This window comes from Ailuropoda melanoleuca, chromosome 14, assembly GCF_002007445.2.
Source record: "Ailuropoda melanoleuca isolate Jingjing chromosome 14, ASM200744v2, whole genome shotgun sequence".
In the NCBI taxonomy this organism is placed as follows: domain Eukaryota; kingdom Metazoa; phylum Chordata; class Mammalia; order Carnivora; family Ursidae; genus Ailuropoda; species Ailuropoda melanoleuca.
The window spans coordinates 32,162,962-32,182,240 of NC_048231.1; the positions used below are offsets into that span (position 1 = coordinate 32,162,962).

The following is a 19,279-nucleotide window of genomic DNA, read 5'->3' on the forward strand; positions in this document are numbered from 1 at the left end:
GAGAGGGAGGGAGGGAGGGGGAAGGGAGGGAGGGCGCTCAGGGGCCCAGTGTGGGGCAAGGAGGCTTCCATAGGAGGTGGGCAGTAGCCGGACCTTGAGGGGATGGCGCTCCAGTGAGGGGAGGAGGTGATCCTGGGAGGGGTGAGGTGGGCGAAGGGGTGACACAAGCCTGGAGGTGAGGAACCATAGGGTCTGCCTTCTGGGGCTAGGGGGGCATCATTTGGATGGAGTAGAGAATTCACGCCCAATCATATTTGACAGCTAAAGGTGCAAGAGACAGCCTTGGGTGTTTATTTAAAAAAAAAATTGGAGAAAATGGCATGTGTTATTGATGTTTTTTCAGCTAAAGTGTCTTAGCGCAAAGATTATTTTTGGTGTGAAAAGAGAGATTATCCTTCTCATTTCCCACAGGCTAGGAGGCAGGGTCGGCTTGATTCACGGCGCACCTGCAGGCAGGGTGCTGAATTACGGGCTCCCTTGGAAGGGGAGGGGGAGGAGGCGATAGAAATGGTGAGGAGGCAGCCACGGGACCCCTTGGGTCACCCAAACACAGGCTCCCATGCACCCCACCTCACCCCCACCCCCATGTTCGAGATCAGGTGCGATGGATCCAGAACTCTAAGAACACATCTGGGTCCCCACGTCACTGTAGGGGATTTCTCAGAAGCACAGAGCAGACCCCGCCGCTCTTCCCCGCAGGAGTGGGGTCAAACTCCCAGGTGTTTCCACATCCACTCACGATACTGGACTAACCTTTCCAGAAGCTCCGGCATTGAGCAGCGCTCTAAGGCTACAACTCAAAATAAAAATTACTCGAAACCATAAAACACAAAAACCTACATATGTATTAAAGTAGAGAGCTTCTTCCAAGATTTTTTGCCTGCCAAGCTCTTGGATTACACTTTTCATTCAAGTAGAATTTGTCTCCTTCTTTGCGGCTGCTGCCTGGCCCTGCTGGTGCCCTGAGCATGTTCCCCTGGACTTGGCTTGTGCCCTTTCCTCCTCCATGTACACCCTTGGAGCCCCTTCCAGGCTGAACTTCCACTCAGGCTTAACACATAGTCCAAATGGAAAGCAATCTGCTCTGCTTCCCTTCCCCGGTCCCCTGGGGCAGCCAGGCATTCCCACCTTCGCCCAGCATCACACTATCTCCTTTCCTCTCCTGCTCTGACACAACTGACATCGTTGTACACTGTGAATCCCGCCAGAAGCTGTTTCTCTGCTCTAGACTGCATGTCTTTGAAGTCTGTATTTTGTCCTATTCACCTTCTTTCCTTTCTGCTTAGCTTAGTGCACGGTACAGAGCAGGCAGTTCCATTGTGTAGGAAGGAAGGAAAGGAAGGAAGGAAGGAAAGAAGGAAGGAAGGAGGGAGGAAGAAAGGGAAGGAGGGAGGGAAGATGGGAGAAAAGAAGGAAAGAAGGAGGGAGGGAGGAAGGAAGGAGGGGACGAGGGAAAGAGGGAGGGAGGGGAGGAAGGAAGGAAGGAGGGAAGAAATGGCACCTGCTCTGGAAACCTTCCTGAGCCACCCCAGATCCAAGAGCCCACTTCCCCTCCTGCGTCCCCTCTGCCTTTCGGGTCTGCAGCGCCCCACCCACCACCAGATCCCACCCTGATGGCACTGCTCTGATTGCTGGGGCACAGACAGCACTCCAATCTCACGAGAGTGAGGATTCACGAACATCCCCCCCTCCTCCAAGGCACAGGCTGGGGCTGCACACATGCTTGACCATGATTTTATTGCTGTCTAGCTCAGAGGTGCCTGGGGGCAATGAGTTCAATCATTCATTCATTCATTCATTCATTCATTCATTCATTCATCATTCATGCCTAGCTCACATGCTCATCCAGTGCCCCCTGCGTGTGCATTCAGAGCCCATCCCCGGTGTGTGCCTGAGATCTGGCATTCACGGTTCATGGGCTGGTTCTCCTCCCAACCACCAGCCCATCGGCATGTACAGCCCTCACTCTCTTTCCCTTACTCACGTATTGCCTACTTATGTCTTTCCTTTCTTCCTTATTTACTGATGGGCTGATTGACTGAAGAAGAGCTACATCCCTGAGTGACGTAAGAACCATTCATAGGTTTTGTGCTGTTTCCATCATGGAGATCACCGCCATTTTGTTCTATTTTTCATGGGGCCTGCCAGGAGTCTTGACTGTGCTTGATGTCAGGGAAGCAAGATAATAAACAATGGATAAGCTGGGGGCTGGGGCGGGGGTGCTGTTAGTGAACTCCATTTAAGCCAACGATGCAAAAATGTGATAACACAGAAGGTGGCTTAGCCTCCCAGAGAAGGGGGACCTCGCTTTGTGGAATGCACCAAAGTATCTCAGTGTCAGTGGACAGACGGATAAACAGAGCTGACCTCTCGGTCAGAGCGCCTCGGGCCTTTGGAGACCCAGCAGAAGCAGACAATGAGACCTGCAGGGTGAGTCTAGGGGGAGAAGGACAGGGCTTACCCTGTGGTCAGGGACTCAGACCACCTCTGAATGGTGTCCCTGCTTAGTGCGGCGATGACCGTGTCCATCTTCCCCTCCTCTGGGAGGATGAAGAAAACGGTCCCGTTGCCCAAGTACTCCAGCTGGACCAGCAGGCAGGGGAGCACCTGGTCGTGAAGGTACTTGATGGTGCCAGACTGGAACATCATGGGCACTCTCACCACAGTGGTCTTGTTCACGTAGAAGTTCTCCTCTCTGGTGCTCTCAGGGTCAAAGGGGTGCTCCCATGTGCCTGGAAGGGAGGGAGGGAGCAGAGACAGGCCTGTGAGAGCAGGACGAAAATGCAGTTTGGGTGGCAGCAGACCGCTATGCAGGTGGCATGGCGGCCGCTCCCTGGAAGGTCCCCACCAGAGCGGCTAGAATTTTCTGGTAAGTTGTGAAATGCCTAGCAGTTTAAAGGCTGTTCTCTCCTCCATTTCTTGAACTGGATTGGGGGTTATTAACTGTTTCTGAGCCTCTAAAAATGGAAGGAGGGAGACAAAGGAGAATGCCCTGGATTTGGGGGTAGAAGTCAGTAAACTAGACTTTGCCTCAACCCCCTGCCTGGGGCCTGGAGTGGATCCTGGACAGGAAGGGTCTGGAAATGGTTCCAAATGGAACTTGGCTTGCAAATTCAAGGTCGGGGTGGAGGAGTTTGGAGAAACGACCACCCATTCCATGCTCATGCCTTGACGTCTGGCCACAGAAGCCCAGCAGGCAGCCTAGCTGACTTTGGAGGCAAAGTCAGGATGAGAAGATGCCTTCAAGGTCACTCTCTTCCACCGACAGCTGGACTTGAATCCCTCCCCCATGCTCCACGATGGCATCACACAGCCTCTTTGCCTGCCTGGTGATGGGGAACTCACTACCTTTACACACCAGACTTTCACTACTGGTCAGCTCTCATGGAAGGAAAATTCCTCCTTAAAGCCAAAGCCTGCCTGATTGTGAGGCCCCTCTACTGAGCCTCTTCGGCCCTTCTGGGCTTATTCCAAGCAACTGTGGGTCCTCACACAGGTGACAGAATTCTGGATGTTTAAAGACCCAGGTTGACCTCATCAGGGCCTCCGACTCTCTAGGTTAACTACTCAGGTCTGGAGGTGACTGAGGACCCTGAGTCCAGGGAGTCCTGGTCTTGGCTGATTTGACCTCAAGCCCAGGAGTCCTTGTGAGGTCTCTGTTTTCCAGCTGAGGCTGCCTGAGGGTGGCCGGCTCAGAGTTCCAGGCAGACCCTTCTGCCTCCCAATGCCTGCAGGACATTGGGAGGTCCTGTTTCAAGACCCCAATCCAGTTCAAGAAATGGAGGACAGAACAGGCTTTAAGGGAGGTCTATGGACCCGAAGGCCAGAACTCTTGTTCCGAGCCAGCCTCAACCCCACTGTAAGGGCTGCTAAGGGAGGCAGTAGGGAGAGGCGGGAGGATGGAGGGGAAGGGCTGCGGATGTGGAGGCTGGAGGCCCAGGAACTGTGTGCCTGCGCCATCCCCGATGACTGAGCGTTATGTTACAGTCTGGTGATCTCATAGCAGGTGAGGCCATGGAGGGTTCTCAAACCATCCTTCACAGGAGGTCTGGGATCCCCTGGACTGAAGCAGCAGGTTTTGTGGCTAACTTGTCCAACTCACAACAACAGCAACAAAAAAGGTGGGTATTTTTCAGTGTTAGGTTTTTCATCCTTAAAAGTTTGCTATTTGCTTTTTCCTGAATATTTCTTTTCTAGAAGCAAACATAACACACCCGGTTTGGCACAACACAAAATACAGAATGGGGTCTAACTTCTACTTTAAGGGATTTCTTCTTGAAAATTCTCAGGCCAGGAGAACTTGTGATAGAGAAACTTATGAATTTATGGGGGCCAATTGGAGAGAGCAAGGATGATTCCTGTGGAAAATCTTTCCAAAAAAAGACTGTCAATATAGTTCACTAAGTAAGGAAGGAACATGCCAGGGACACTTTATGTGTCCTAAGCTTAGTGATGATAGCTATGTCACTCTTCATTGCTATTTATTATCCTGGCTTGCTGGAAACATGGCAGGGTATCTCCGGCTTAAAGAATGCTTGCCAATTAGTTTTTCTGTGTCCCAGAAAACCTGGGTACCCCAAGGCAGCACACAGCCCTGTCACCCAGAATCATTTCTGGGCAAACATTCCCAGACTCCTTGACCCTCTCAGGGTCAAGTGTAAAGAATGCTGCCTTTTGTATGGAAAAAATGTAGCCAAAACAACCTTGAGAAAGAACAAATCTAGAGGCATCATTCTTCCTGATTTCAAACTGTATTATAAAGCTGTAGTAATCAAAAGAGTGTGGCATAAAAACAGAGACCAATGGAGTAGCATTGAAAGCCGAGAAATAAACCCTGCACATACGGTCAACTAATATTTGATAAGGGAGCCAAGACTACTCAATGGGAAAAAGATAGTCTCTTCAATAGTGGTGTGAGAAAAACTGGATATTCATGCAAAAGAATGAAATTGGACCCCTATCTTACACCACTTGCAAAAATTAACTCAAAGTGGATTAAAGACTTAAATGTAACATCTGAAACCATAAAGCTTCTAGAAGAAAACATAGGGAAAAAGAATCTCCTTGACATTGGTTTTGGTGATGATTTTTTGGATGTGACTCCAAAAGACACAATCAACAAAATGAAAAGCAACCTACAGAATGGGAGAAGATATTTGCAGACTGTGTATTGGGTCAATATCCAAAATATATAAGGAGTTCATAAAACTCAATAGCAAAAAATAAGTAATTCAATTAAAAATGGGCTGAGAATTTGAATGGATTTTTTTTTTCAAAGAAGACGCAAATAGAGAACAGGTACGTGAAAAGGTGCTCAACATCTCTAGTCCTCAGGGAAATCAAAACCAGTGGTTTATCACCTTACACCTATGCAGATGGCTGGTATCAGAAAGACGAGAGATAGCAAGTGTTGGCGAGGATGTGGAGAGAAGGGAACCTTCCTGAACTGTTGGTGGGAATGTAAATTGGTGCAGCCAAGTTTATGTGGAAAATGGTATGGTGGTTCCTCAAAAAATTAAAAACAGAAATTTCATATGATCCAACAATCCCACTCCTGGGAATATATCAGAAGGAAATGCACTCACGGTCTCAAAGAGGTAACTCTACCCTTATGTCCATCATAGCATTATTAACAATAACCAAGGTGTGGAAGCAACTTGAGTGTCCATTGATGGATGGATGGATAAAGAAAATGTGGGGTGTGTGTGTGTGTGTGTGTGCGTGAGTGTGCTGTGTATTGGGAACCTGGAGGAAGGAAAATGTTGAGACATGAGACTGGAAAGGACAGAGAAGCAGATGACACTAGGCCAGGGTTTCTCAGCCCTGGGACAACAGTCATTCTGGAGCAGATATCATTGTGGAAGCTGTCTTGCTTAGCAGCCTCCCTGGCCTCTACTTAATAGATGCCAGGAACACACCCCACCACACCCTCAGTTGTGACAACCCAAAATATCTAGACATGGCTAAGTGTCCCTGAGGGCAAAAGGGGGTGAAGATCACCCTGGGTTGAGAACCAGTGCTATAAACTAAGGAGTGTAGAATTTTCTTCTCCAGGACAATGTATTGCCAAATTGTCTCATCATAAAAATGACTGTGGGAAGGGGCCTTGTTAAAAATACAAATTCTAGGACTTTCTTGCAGAAGCTTTGCTTCAGTAGGTCTGGCATGGGCTCTGGAATCTGTAATTTTAACAAGTTGCCATGGTGATTTTTATGAGCAAGAATTTTGGAAAACCCTGCTCCAAATTGGTGAGGACAGGCTGAAGTTTGGCCAAGATGGGACTTGGTCAGGGCTGGCTGTGAGTGCTGGGGAAGTGTGTGACATAGGGGCCATCTGGGGGGAGTTCCTGGGGGGCAGGGGCTGTGTCTGGCTGGGTAGGCTGTGTCTGTCTGGTTTTAGGCTGTGCTTCCAGCCCCTGGCCCAGTGCCTGACTCACAGCCAGCACTCAGCCAATATTTGTAGACCATGAGGCAGCCAGTCTGTTCATGATTACATGTTTGGGCCTTGAAAGAACCTACAAGAGCTTGGGCAAGTTGCTCAATTCTTTTGGGTGTCATTTTGATCACTTGTAAGATGGTATGTTCTACCTTCTTAATAGGATTATGGGGAAGATGGCGATTCACAGATGAAAATGTGCTTTGTAAAATCAAAGGCTCTGCCCAAGAATGCACCCTGAGTTTTATTACTGATGGCTCTTCTTATTCTTGGCAATGGGGTGGGTGGGGGAGTACCTTTGAAGAAGATGTAGTTGACCAGGATGAGCATGGCTGAACTATCCAGCTTTGATGACAAGTCCACAATTTTCCCTTGTGTCTTATTTTTGATATACTCATTGATTTGTCTGCTGGCTCCAGGCCCATCCTTGAAATCTGCAGCCAAGGCCTCCACCTCATAGTAGTTCTTGGTGTCTGCCAAGAATGACTCCAGAAGTTCCAGGTTGCGGTCAAGGAACAAGGCATTACCCATAGCCATTTCCAACATGGTGTCTGACTCCTTCTCGAAGAGGTGGCGGAGGTGCTGAAAGCCCTGGTGGATCTCGGCTTCAGACATCTTGGTGAGGTTGAAGCCCAGACCTTGGAGAAGCTGGACCCGTGTGTAACCACGGGCACCCAGAGACAGCATAGCTAAGGCCATGGAGATGCTCACAGGGGAGATGAAGACATTCTTTCCGGGGAATGAAGCCACTAGATGCCGATACAGGATAAAGGCAAAGTCCACATTGCTTGGAGCCAAGTCCCGGTGAGGGGTCCTTGGGCTCACATCAGTATCAGGGTCCTTAGCCTGGACGGTCCAGAGGTCAGTGGTGGACAGCCAGAGGAAATAGGTGCACAGGGCAAGCAGCATTGTCCAGGATGGTCAGGCCCTGCAAAATCAGGAATTCTCATCAGATAATGTAGGGTCTCCAAGGCAGTGAGGCATGGTGAAAGGGTAGGCAGAAGACCCCTTGGAGTACCCCAGTCAAGCCTTAGTTCTTTCCTTCACATTGGCTGTGTGACCTGGAACAAGTCAAGACTCTGGGCCTCAAATTCCTCACCTGAAAGTATGATTATACCTGCTATGATTTATCAAGTACCTACCAGTTGCCCAATACCAACCTATGTGTTTTGCCTGTATTTTCTCATCTAGGGCTCACCAACAAACTAATAAAGTAGGTATTATTATTATGATCTGAGGTAGATGGAAATGGAGGCCCAGAAAGTTTAAATATCTAACCAATTGATATATTCAAAGAATTGAGAGAAAAAAACTGTCAACCAAGAATCCTGGATCTGGTAAAACCATCCCTCAGAAATGAGGGAGAAATCTAGACACTCCCAGATAAGCAAAAGCTGAAGGATTTTATTGTCACTAGTCCTCCCCTGCAAGAGGTGCTGAAAGGAGTCCTGGCTGAAATGAAAGGACACTAGAGAGTAAATACAATCTATATGAAGAAATAAAAATCTCTGGTAAAGGTAAATATATGAGCAATTAGAAAAACTCGCATTATTGTAATTTTGCTTGGTAACTCCATTTTTTATTTTTGATATGATTTAAAAGACTAATCCACAAAAAGCAACTATTAGTCTATGTTTTTGGATACACAATAAATAAAGATGTAATTTGCGACTTAAATAACTGAAAGAATGTGGGGATGGAGCTACATAGGTGAAGGGCTTTTGTATGCTATCGAAGTTAAGCTGACATAAATTCAAATGAGAGTGCTATAACTTTAAGATGTTAAATGTAATTTCCATGGTAACTGAAAGAAAATACCTCTAGAGGATGAACAAAAGGAAGTGAGAAGGGAATTAAAATGTTTCACTACAAAAAAATCAACTAAACATAAAAGAAGATAGTAATACAGGAAATGAGGGACAAAAAACTCTATAAGGCATATAGAAAACAAATAGGAAATGGCAGAAGTCCTTCTGTATTAGCAATTACTTTAAATGTAAATGGATAAAATTCTCCCAGTCAAAAGACAGAGATTGGCAGAATGGATTTAAAAAATGATCCAACTATACACTGACTACAAGAGACACATTTTAGATCCAAAGACATAGTTTGCAAGGCTGGCTCACGGAACTCAGGGAAACACTTATGTTTACTGGTTTATTATAAAGGGTGTAATAAAGAATAAGAATGAACAGCTGGATAAAGAGATTTATAGGGCGAGGTCCAGAAGGGTCCCAAGTGCAGGAGCTCCTGTCCCTGTGGAGCTGCTATGCCCTACCCTCTCCACATGCAGATGTGGTCACCGACCCAGAAGCTCTCCAAACCCTGTTCTTTGGGATTTTTATGGAAGCTTCAACACGTGGGCAGGATGATTAACCCCAGCCCCTCTCCCCTTCCCAGAGAAAGGAGGGTGGGGCTGAAAATTCCAAGCTTCTAATCATGGCTTGGCCTTTCTGGAACCAGCCACATCCTGAAGCTCTCCAAGCGCCTATCAAAGGTCACCTCATTAGAACAAAAGACGCTGTGATCACCCAGAAAATTCCAAGGGATTTAGGAACTCTGTGTCAGGAACCAGGGGCAGAGACCAAATGTTAGAACAAGAGATGCTCCTGCTGCTCTTATCACTTAGGAAATTAGAAGGGTTTTAAGAGCTCTGTGTCAGCAACCCGGGGGCAGAGACTGATACGTATTCTTTTATTTCACGGTGTTACATGTATATGGATATCTATATAGCAGAGGCTAGGGAGAGGGGGAAATGGGGAGTTCGTGTTTAATGGGTAGGCTTTTGGTTGGGGTGTTGAAGTAGTTCTGGAGATGGAAGGTGGTGGTGGTTGGGGAGTGATGGGAATGTACTTAATGCCACTGCACACTTAAAAATGATTAAAATGATCAATCTTTTGTGTATTTTACCATAATAAAAAAGTCAGGGAAAAAAACGAAATACAGGCCATTAATAGATGTTTGGTAAGAGCAACTGAAAAAATGCAGCCAAGGTCAAAAGCAGGTACGGGAACGTTCTACCTGCAAGGCTGGGGTCCCAAGCTCGGCTCTGTGGAGCCACCTCTATCCCAATAAAGAATGAGGGGCAGGTCCCCGTGCATGGCCCCACCTCTGGGAGCAACCATTCTGGGAGGGAGCCCAGAGCCCACAGGGAAACCAGTGCCCCCAGGAGAATGTGCTGCCCTCTGAGCGCAGGAATCACTGGTCTGCTCTGGAACAACCTGAGGCCCTGTCCCCGGCATGTTCGAAAACCAGAACCTCATGAAAGACAGGTGCAAATCCCTCCACCCCACCCCTCTTCTGACCTTCCCCATGAGTCTCCCTCCATGGGGTGGGAACAAGTCCGTCCTGGTGGGAAGTACTCTGCTCTGAGCACCCTGCTTCTCTGCTCTGATAACAGCCCTGCAGCCCTCCCCTCCCTTCTCGGCAGCCTGGCTTCTCATTTTCCTGGTTTTGTGACAGACCATGTTGGATTAGGAACCCAGCATTGCTATTTACCAACGAGGTGACTCGGGTGGACTATTCATGCTCTGCCTGCATTTCCTTGGTACAATATAGAGTCAATAATAATACCCACCATTGGCCTTGCCCATCTGCCATTCCGATTTTCTGATGTTTGCTTCCCTGTTCCTGTCTCAGTACGCAGTCCAAGTTCGGGGCCCGTCACCTCTTCCAAGATTAGTGGTCACCCCTACCTGGTCTCTTGCCCCTGCTCATCTCCCTCCCACCCTTTCTCCCATCTGCAGTCAGAGGCATCTTTTATAAAAATGCAAGCTGATGGGCCATTCTCCCACTGAAATGCTTTCCGTGGCTCCCATTATTTCCACGAGGGGCTGGTCCTCACTAACGTGGCCCAGGGGGTCTTCATGACTCCGTGCCTGGTGATGACCCTGCCCCAGCCTCAAATTTGGCCCCCTGAAGTTTGAGCCACCACACCGCTGTGTGTGTCGGGGTTCCTTCAGCACATATCAGACTTTTATCCCTCTGCCAGGCTCAGGCTCAGGGCAGGGCGGGTCATCTCAGTTTCCCATTGTTTTTGGAGCCTGGCTCTGACCCGGGAGCTGGGGACACACACGGACCTGCCCCAGTCCTGCCCTCTGTGACCCACTCTGCAGTCCCATCCCTTCCCTGCCTTGCCTGGCTCACCTCCTTCTGTCCTTGGACGCTCAGGTCCCAGCTCTCCTCCAGGAACCGTGTTCTCTGTGCTTCCCTGTCACGGCCCGTCACATTGCAGTGAAATCTCAGCTCGCCCCGTCCCCTCCACACCTGTCTGGAGCCCTCTCAGGCAAGGACCTGGTGCAGTGTGCAGCCCAGAGCGGGGTAGGTTTGTTCAGTTACGAGTTCTTCTGGCCTCCCCTCCTCTTCCTGTTGTCTCTGGGATTTTGCACCTCATCCCCTTCTATGTTGAGCCCCCCGTGTAAGGATGAAAACTCTATCCCCCTCCTGAGATTGTAGCAAACATCAGTCCTAGCGGTTATGAGTGCTTTCCCGTGCGGCCTCGTGCAGCATGTCATCCTGGGCCCACTTTACAGATGAGAAAACTAAGGCCCAGGGAGACAGAGTAACCTGTTCAGAGCTGAGATTCTAAGTCCTGCAGCCTGGCCTCAGAGCCTGTGCCATGCTGTTCTGCCTTTCTCTATAGAAAACAACGTGATGAGAGGAAAATTGGTCTCCAAAAAAATACCCAGCAATGTTACAATGCAGAGTGTCCGTATTCTTCATGAATTTCATGTATGTCCTCCTTGTCTCTCATTTTTGAATTGAGGCTCGAAGTAAATGCCCACTGAGTTCTTAATTTTCACGAATGTCCCTTTGGGCCAGGTAGCATCTCGGGCCCTCCGCATTTAAGCCTTAGAACACGTGGCGTCATGCAAGGAGTCCTGTTGCTTCTGCAGTATCCTCGCCCTAGGTGGACGAGCAAGGAGCTAGGTGTGCGTGACCCTGGGGCACACACAGTCCACCGTGCCAATGGGCAGAGCTGTCCCTGCCTGCATCCCCCAGCAGGGGCGCTGCCTGGCTCCCATCCAGCCCAGCTGTCAGACTCTCTTGCGTTACTTGGCTGGGCTTACGAGCATCGGTGGAGTGAGAGATGGAAATGGCTTTTGCCTCAGTGCCAACCCCTGCAAAGCTGGAGGCCGGAGCAAATCAAACCCCCATGGGTGACCCACAGACTGCAAAACCCTCCCCATAATCCCTGCTCATGCACCCAGCCTCAGATCACTACTGGCTGTCCTAATGCTCAATGCCCATTAAAAAATTAAAGAGGCAAGATGTGCGTGTCTTCGTTCCGGCGGCTGGGCAGGAGCAGGAGGGATGGGCAGGGTTCAGGTACTACTCACGGTCTGCAGAGGGCTCAGGCAGCAACCATGGGCTCGGCCGTCCTGGGTCCTAGTATGTGTACAGTAAGCCAGCGGGGCACCACCGCTAAATCTTGTTTGCCAGCTTCCCTGCTGGTTAATGGTTAGAGGGGGGCCAGTGGCCTTCACCATTCGGTGGTCCCCTCCCCCGGACATTAACCAATGGGAGTCTTTTCTAGGACATTTGAGCAAACACAGCAATGCGGCAAGCTAACTTTCCTCTGCATTCAGTTCCCTGACGTTTTATTTTTAATATCAAAATGAGGCTGGAGTTGCATCAGTGCTTGTGGCTGCCAGGTGGCAGCTGGCAAGGAAGCCACAGGTGCCCTTAATTAGCCCGATGGCATGGACACCTGTGAATAACCAGGTGCTAAGCTTGGGCTGGGGATGGATCTAATGAGGTCCTGCCTTCAACGGGACCTCCGTCTGGTAGGAAAGAGACGTGGAAGAAAAACAGCCAAGTGCTTCCCATGGATTATCTCATATAATCTTCCAAAGACATTATGAATTAGATACTGTTACTATCACTTTTGTTTAGATAAGGAAACTGAGGCACATGGAGCTTAAGTGAACTTCCCTTGAGATTCAAATCTGAGATCATTTTACTCGAAAGTCTAGTACCTTCTTTTCTGCATTTTTATTTATTAGTTCTCTTTTGGTTGGAAGTGACAGACAACACACTTTTTTAAAGCAAAAAAAAAAAGAATACATATTGGGTCTCATTAATGAGAGTTCTGAAGGGTGGGGAGGCTTCAGGCTTGGCTGGATTCAGGGGTTCCAAGTTGGGTATCATCTCTCTCTCTCTCTCTCTAATTCTTTCTTAGCTCTTCTTTATTCAGCTTCCCTGCTTTAGCCTGTATGGTGGGGACAAAGGTGACCACTGCAGCTCCAAGTTATTTGGTTCTAACTGGTTATTTGAGAAGCTCACTTTTCCTCCCTGTTCATATCAGTCCCCCAAAGGACTCTGGGCATGACCTCTCATCATTGGCCTGACCACAGTGTTCAGAATATATGGCCTTGTGAACGCCTAGCCAGGGTCCTGTGCCCTCTGCTGGTTGATAACATTATTAATTCCCTCCAGGGATGAGGGGAGCCGTTTACAGGAACAAAGAGGAACAAACTGGGGGCTTTAAAGGGGAGGGGGGTGGGGGATTGGGATAGGCCGGTGATGGGTATTAGGGAGGGCATGTATTGCATGGTGCACTGGGTGTTATATGCAAGTAATGAATCATGGAACTTTACATCAAAAACTTGGGATGTACTGTATGGTGACTAACATAACATAATAAAAAATTATTATAAAAAAAAAAGTTGCACCCAGGGCCAGTTCTAGAGTTTTTGGGGGGCCCTTCAGTTTTATTAATACTTATTGGTCTTTTTAAAAAGTTTTTTATTTATTAAGCCAATTTTGGAAATTTATATCTAGGAATTTATTATTTTTAAATCTCTGTCATATCAGTAATTTTTTTGTTTCTATATTTTATTTACATATTTTTTCTCTCATTTTCTCTCATTTCTCATTTTATTCTCTTTTTTCCCCCTTTGATGAGTCTTGTTAGGGAAATCTGTCTAGTTAATTACTCTTTTCAAAGGATCAGCTTTTGGTTTTTAATTTTGTTTGTTAATCCTTACTCGTTTTTTAAAATCTATTTTTTTATTGATACCTTTCTTTATTTTTACTTTTTTGCCATTGTTTCCAATTCCTTGTTCTTTTCATCTGTTGTTCTTTTTCTGTTTTCTTGAGTTAAATGCTTAGCTAGCTTTCCTACTTTTTAACATTTCCAGTCTCCATATAAATGTATTTAAAGTTAAAAATCTTCATCTACCTTCTGGCTGAGCGATGCCCCTCAAATTTTTGATATCGATTGTTATCATTGTCATGTTTTGATGTGTTTCTAATTCCCTTTATGGTTTTATTTTTAACCCCAGGGTAAGTTAGTAATATGTCATTTAGTATATTTAGAACCTTAGGCTACTCTTTTGTTATTTACTTTTTTTAAAAAGATTATTTATTTATTTATTTATTTATTTATTTATTGAGAGAGAGAGAGACAGAGAGAGAGAGAGCACAAACAGGGGGAGAGGCAGAGGGAGAAGGAGAAGCGGGTATCCTGCTGAGCAGGGAGCCCAGCACAAGGCTGATCCCAGGACCTCAGAGATCATGACCTGAGTTAAAGGCAGACACGCCTAACCGACTGAGCCACCCAGGTGCCCTTTGTGTTATTTACATTTATTTCACTTTGGTCAACAAGTATTATCTACGAGGCATACCTAATAGGTATTGTTGGTTTGGCTCCAGACCACCACAATGAAGTGCAATTCACAAGAAGGTGAGTCGAATGAAGTTTTTGGCTTCCCAGTGTATATAAAAGTTATGTTTATGCTACACAGTAGTCTATTAAGCGTCCCATAGCATTATGTCCAAAAAAACCGTATATATCTTAATTAAAAAATACTTTATTGTTAAAAAATGCTAAACATTATCGGAGCTTTCTGCAGGTTATAGTCACTGATCAGAGATGACCATAACAAATATAATAATAATGAAAAACTTTGAAATACAGTGGGAATTACCAAAATGTGACACCAAGACATGAAATGAACAGATGCTGTCAGAAAAATGGTGCCAACAGACCTGCTTGATGCAAGATTGCCAGAAACCTTTAGTTTGAAAAAATACAATATCTGTGAAGAGGATAAAGTGAAGCACGATAAAACAAGGGATGATATTGAACACGTGGAACTTCTCGAGGATTTTTTGCAATCACATGTGCTTTGTTTTTATAAATGTTCCACGTTTTCTTAAAAAGTAATGGGTAGTGTCTGTTCAATATGCATAGATGTGTATACATATGTGTATATGTATAATTGCTCGAGCTTATTCTTTTATTTAACATCTGTGCTGATTCTCTATCCTCTGGACCTTTCCGTCTCTCAGGGGGGAATGTTAAAGTCTCCAATAATGATTGTTCATCCATTTATCTCTATCAGTTGTTGGTTGATATTCTTGAGGCTATTAAAGAAGATGTACTTTTGATAATTATATCCTCTTGCTCTCTTGCTTATTTTTCTTTTATCTCTGTTTCATATGACACATTTTGCCTTAAATTCTACTCTAAGAAGATTGCTTTCCTAACTTTGTTTTGGTTCACACTTGCCTGATATAGTCCATCCTCTCATTTCCAAACTATGCTTTCTTGTTTTAAGTGTCTCACATACACAACATTTGGTTGAATTTATTTTTATTACCCCAAAATGACATTCTCTGCCTTTTAATTGGCAAAATTAACCTATTTACATTTATTTTTGATTATTGTTGTAGTAGGACTGACATACCATTTTGCTTCATATGTTCAATTTACTATCTATTTTTTTTCTTTTTGTGTCTTTTACTTATTTGCATTAAAAAGATTGAATTTTCTCCTATTGATTCAAAAAATATTTATTCTATTTTTGGTATTGTGGTGGTTGCCCTTTACTAAAAAACCTTTAGTGGAGGTCCTGGCCATCATGGGGACAGAGACAAGCCACTCCATCATGCCTTGTCTGAATTCCTGTCCTCAGAATACAAGAGCATAAAAAATGGCTGTTTCCAACTATTAAAATTTTAGATAATTTCTTATTAGGCCATATTACCTAGAACAGACTTAGGTACATGGGAATGGGCGGGGTGCTGCATAATAAAGACAGAATGAGGCAGCCGTCCTGGGGTCAGCTGGAGTTGGAAAGGTCTTATAATGACAGTTAGTGGACACCTGTGATCCTTGAGCAGGTTGTTGTTAAGAGCTTAATGGAAAGTGGAGACCAGGCTATGGGAAAGAGGAAGAGGACAATTAATATGTAGAGACAGAAGTTTAGCAACGCTATCGCCTGTGGTAACACAAACGTGGAAAATATTACAAAAGAGCTGGTAGCTGATGAGATTTTCAGGTAGACTGTGGAAAGTATGGTCTGATTTATTTTTACTACTTAGAGTAAAATGTGGAAGGTGCCAGATAAGCTTAAACGTTTTTGTTAAATACACAAAAGCTAGAACTTTCTGGGTTAAAAGGATAATATAATTTCTCCCTCTTAGCTAGGGATATTGTCTTTTGAGAAGTACCTTGTTTAAGTAAGACTGAAGAGAAGTGACTGTTTCAGCCAGATTATCTTTTTCTTATTGATTGGTAGGAGAACTGGGGAGAGAGATAAATATATTGCGAAAAAGCTTCTCTAGGGCTGTGGCCTGACTTTTTGCTATCTGTATGGAATCTTTTGGTGAACATAGTGCACAGTTCCAGCGGAGCCCAATCCTTCTGTTTATTCTGAAGTCAGTGTTGCTTCTGTCCTGTTTCAGAGATCTTTGCCTCCCCTGATGTTGTGAAACCTATTTTCTTATATTTTCTTTTTAGAAGCTTGGATTGCTTTATTTTTCACATTTAGATCTGCAATCCATCTAGATCTGATTTGTGTGTATGGTGTGAGGTGGGGATCAAATTCATCTTTCCCCATATGTCTGTGCCATTTAGTGACAACAGGGATTGTGTTCTTTAAAAAAGTGTCAGTGTCATAGAAGACAAAATGTGTTACCTCTTGGAGGAGCTGGAAGAGGCATGGCATCTGCAATGGTGTGATTCCAGAGGCGGAGGGGGTGATCCTGGGAGGGCTTCATCAAGAAGCCTCTCCCTGGGTTTGGGGTGACCCTGGAAAGACCAGCAAGTCATCCCTGATGGCTTCTCAATGCATACTCCTTAACTGTGGGAATGTGTGTTATGAAGGACATTACTGAGACAATCAATGAGATTGGAATGTGAATGGTACATTAGAGGAAAAGTGTTGTACTAGTGGTGACTTTCCTGAAGTTGAGAGCTTTACTGGAAACTAATACCCCAATTCTTAGAAAATATACATAGAAGTATTTAAGAATAAAGGGTCATGGTGTATGAAATTGACTCTGAAAGAATTCTAAAAGCACATATACATATACATCATACATGGCGAAGGCTGGATGCATCCGTGAGCCTAGGACAGCAGCGAGCACGTGGTCAGGCCTCGATCAGGAGAGCCAGGGCTGAAATTGTTATTTTATTGCCTTAGTGACTGGTGCCTATCAAGTACTGGCTACTATTAGTGCCTGACAAGAAGACCTTGTCTTTAACCATAAACCTGAGCCCCTTAATGAAGAAAACTGATTTTCTAAATGAATATTTCTCTTAGGTACTTTTGAATCAGATGTCCATTTGTTAGTCACGTGTTCCCTGAACTGCTGGTCTGTGTGCACCAGACCCTGGCTCGTGGCCTTCAGGTGAGTGAGACCACCCGGTTCAGGAGGTCCGGTTCAGCATTGATGCATGTGGGTCTCATTTGGGAAAGAACTGCTGGTCTTCCAGTGTTCACTCCAAATCCTGGGAGGAGCTTCTGGCTGGAGTCCTCTAAGAATGACCAACTCCCCCTAATGAAATCACCCCATCACAGATGTGTAACGTGGGTTCCTCTTGTCCAACACTGCCAACCACAGAAGCTGGGACCAGCGGATTGCTCAGGGCCGTCTAACTTCTGTAGCTTTGTGGATAAGGCAGTGCTGCCTGGAATCCCATCTCCAAGTAAACAGGACCTCGCCCTGGTGTGGGACAGGTCATATCAAGCCAGGGACCTGTGGTGATCAGAATCACTAGGCAAGAGTTTTGGCTGGCCTTTGCTGAGCCCTGGCTGGCTGTTTACCCAAGAAATCAGGAGCTGTGTTGGCAAAACAGGATGCCAACCTGTACTGATGGCCAGTGTGGGGGTGGCATGGGCCAAATCTTGGGCTTCGCAGGCTAACCTGAGATGGACTTTGCTGGCCCCAGAGCCTGCCTTTTGGCTGTGGTAGGTCAGGGGAACTGCCTGACTCCTGGTCTTGCAGCCCTGCTGGCCCACATTGTGGAACCCACCTGTTCTACCTGCATGCTCAGCCTTCAGGCTCTTCCTGGATAAAGCCGGGCTCTAACCCTCTCTGGGGCCTTCTCCTGGATAGGCAGGAAATCAGCCCCAAGGGGCAGCCGTTAATTCACAGGTAAGCTTCTCCATCAGCTGGCTCCCTTTTATTGCCCTTTAGACTTCCTACCTGCCATTTCCTACTCTGCTCTGGTTTCACAGCTGAGTATAAAGCCCTGATCGTGGGGTCTGGGACCAGGGAGGACAGCAGCCAGCATTTATTGAGCCCTCACTGGGTGCCGGCTCTGGTGTTTTTTATTTTTTGTTTTTTTAGGATTTTTATTTATTTATTTGACAGAGAGAGAGAGAGAGACAGCCAGCGAGAGAGGGAACACAGGCAGGGGGAGTGGGAGGAAGAAGCAGGCTCCCAGTAGAGGAGCCTGATGTGGGGCTTGATCCCAGGACTCTGGGATCACACGATGAGCGGAAGGCAGACGCTTAATGACTGAGCCACCCAGGCGCCCCTGGCTCTGGTGTTTTACGTGTACGGATCTATTTAATTCTCAGCAGAAGCCACAGGGTAGGTATTATTATCATGCAATCAAGAGCACGGACCTGGGTTCGAATCCAGACCCCAGCTGTGTGATGTCGAGCACCTTATGTCAGCTCTCTACACCTGAGCTGAGGAACAGAGATCCCGGTCTCTAGAATCTGTTAGGTTGTTGTAAAGAATGCCTGAGCTAATATGCGGAGAGAGCACAGAACAGTGCCTGATGTATTCTGAGGCACAGGAATGATAATGATTATTGATACTCCCATTTGCCAGATCGGGCAACTGGCAGAGAGAGGTTAGAGGGCTTACCTGAAGTCACACCAGCATGGGGAGGAGTCAGAATTTGAACGCAGGTGCCTCAACCAAAGTCCTCACCACAAAGTTCAGCTGCCTCGGGCTTCAGCGTTCCTTCCCTGCCCAGTCCCACAGCAGAGCAGGGGTTAGGGGCACTCCAATCTCGATCCGTAGGAATTCCACATACTCATACTATTTTTTTAACATGTTCCAGATGCACAGGAATGGTCCATTTTTCAGTTCTGACCTTGGTTATTTGTGATTCTTTTCTTTTTCTTGCTCCGTCTCACCCAGTGGTCGTTAATATTATTGTATATCCAAAGAACCGCCTTTTGAGTTTCTTAATCTGTCTTATTTTATGTTGCTTTCTATTTCATTAGCTTCTGTTTGTTTATTATTTCCTTTCTTCTACATTGTTTCATTTGATTTGTGGTTCTTTTTTTTAACATCTTCAGATGATGATGATCTCATCATTTGTTTAGCGTATCTGCTAACATAATGCCTTTGAAGCAGTAAAATCTCCTCCTCAACGCAGTGTTTGATGCAACTGTACAGGATTGTTTTAGACAGCTTTACTGAGATATAATTTATATACCATAAAACTCACCCACTGACAGTGTATGATTCAATGATTTTTAGTAAATTTAGAGTTGTACCAATGTCATCAGGTTTGGAGCATTTCCATTGCCACACACACACAAAATCCCATAATTTTGCTATCAATCCCTACTGGTATATCCGGCTGTCG

At 46.0% G+C, this 19,279-nt stretch overlaps 1 protein-coding gene across 3 annotated transcripts in view; it reads right to left on the reverse strand.

Moving 5' to 3' along the window:
• The window catches only part of SERPINA6 (serpin family A member 6), a 22,249-nt gene extending 3,543 nt beyond the window's left edge, over positions 1-18,706 (reverse strand). For 2 of the 3 annotated variants that reach the window (XM_034643376.1, XM_034643374.1), the window contains exons 1-3: positions 11,775-11,875; positions 6,732-7,363; positions 2,462-2,732 (exon numbers count right to left, since the gene is read on the reverse strand). In XM_034643376.1, the coding sequence (XP_034499267.1) occupies positions 2,462-2,732; positions 6,732-7,344 (884 nt within the window). In that variant the 5' untranslated portion in view covers positions 7,345-7,363; positions 11,775-11,875. Of the gene's footprint in view, positions 1-2,461; positions 2,733-6,731; positions 7,364-11,774; positions 11,876-18,546 lie in introns of those variants that run through there. The other variant, XM_034643375.1, reaches the window with a different exon arrangement.
• Positions 18,707-19,279: the final 573 nt, after the last annotated feature.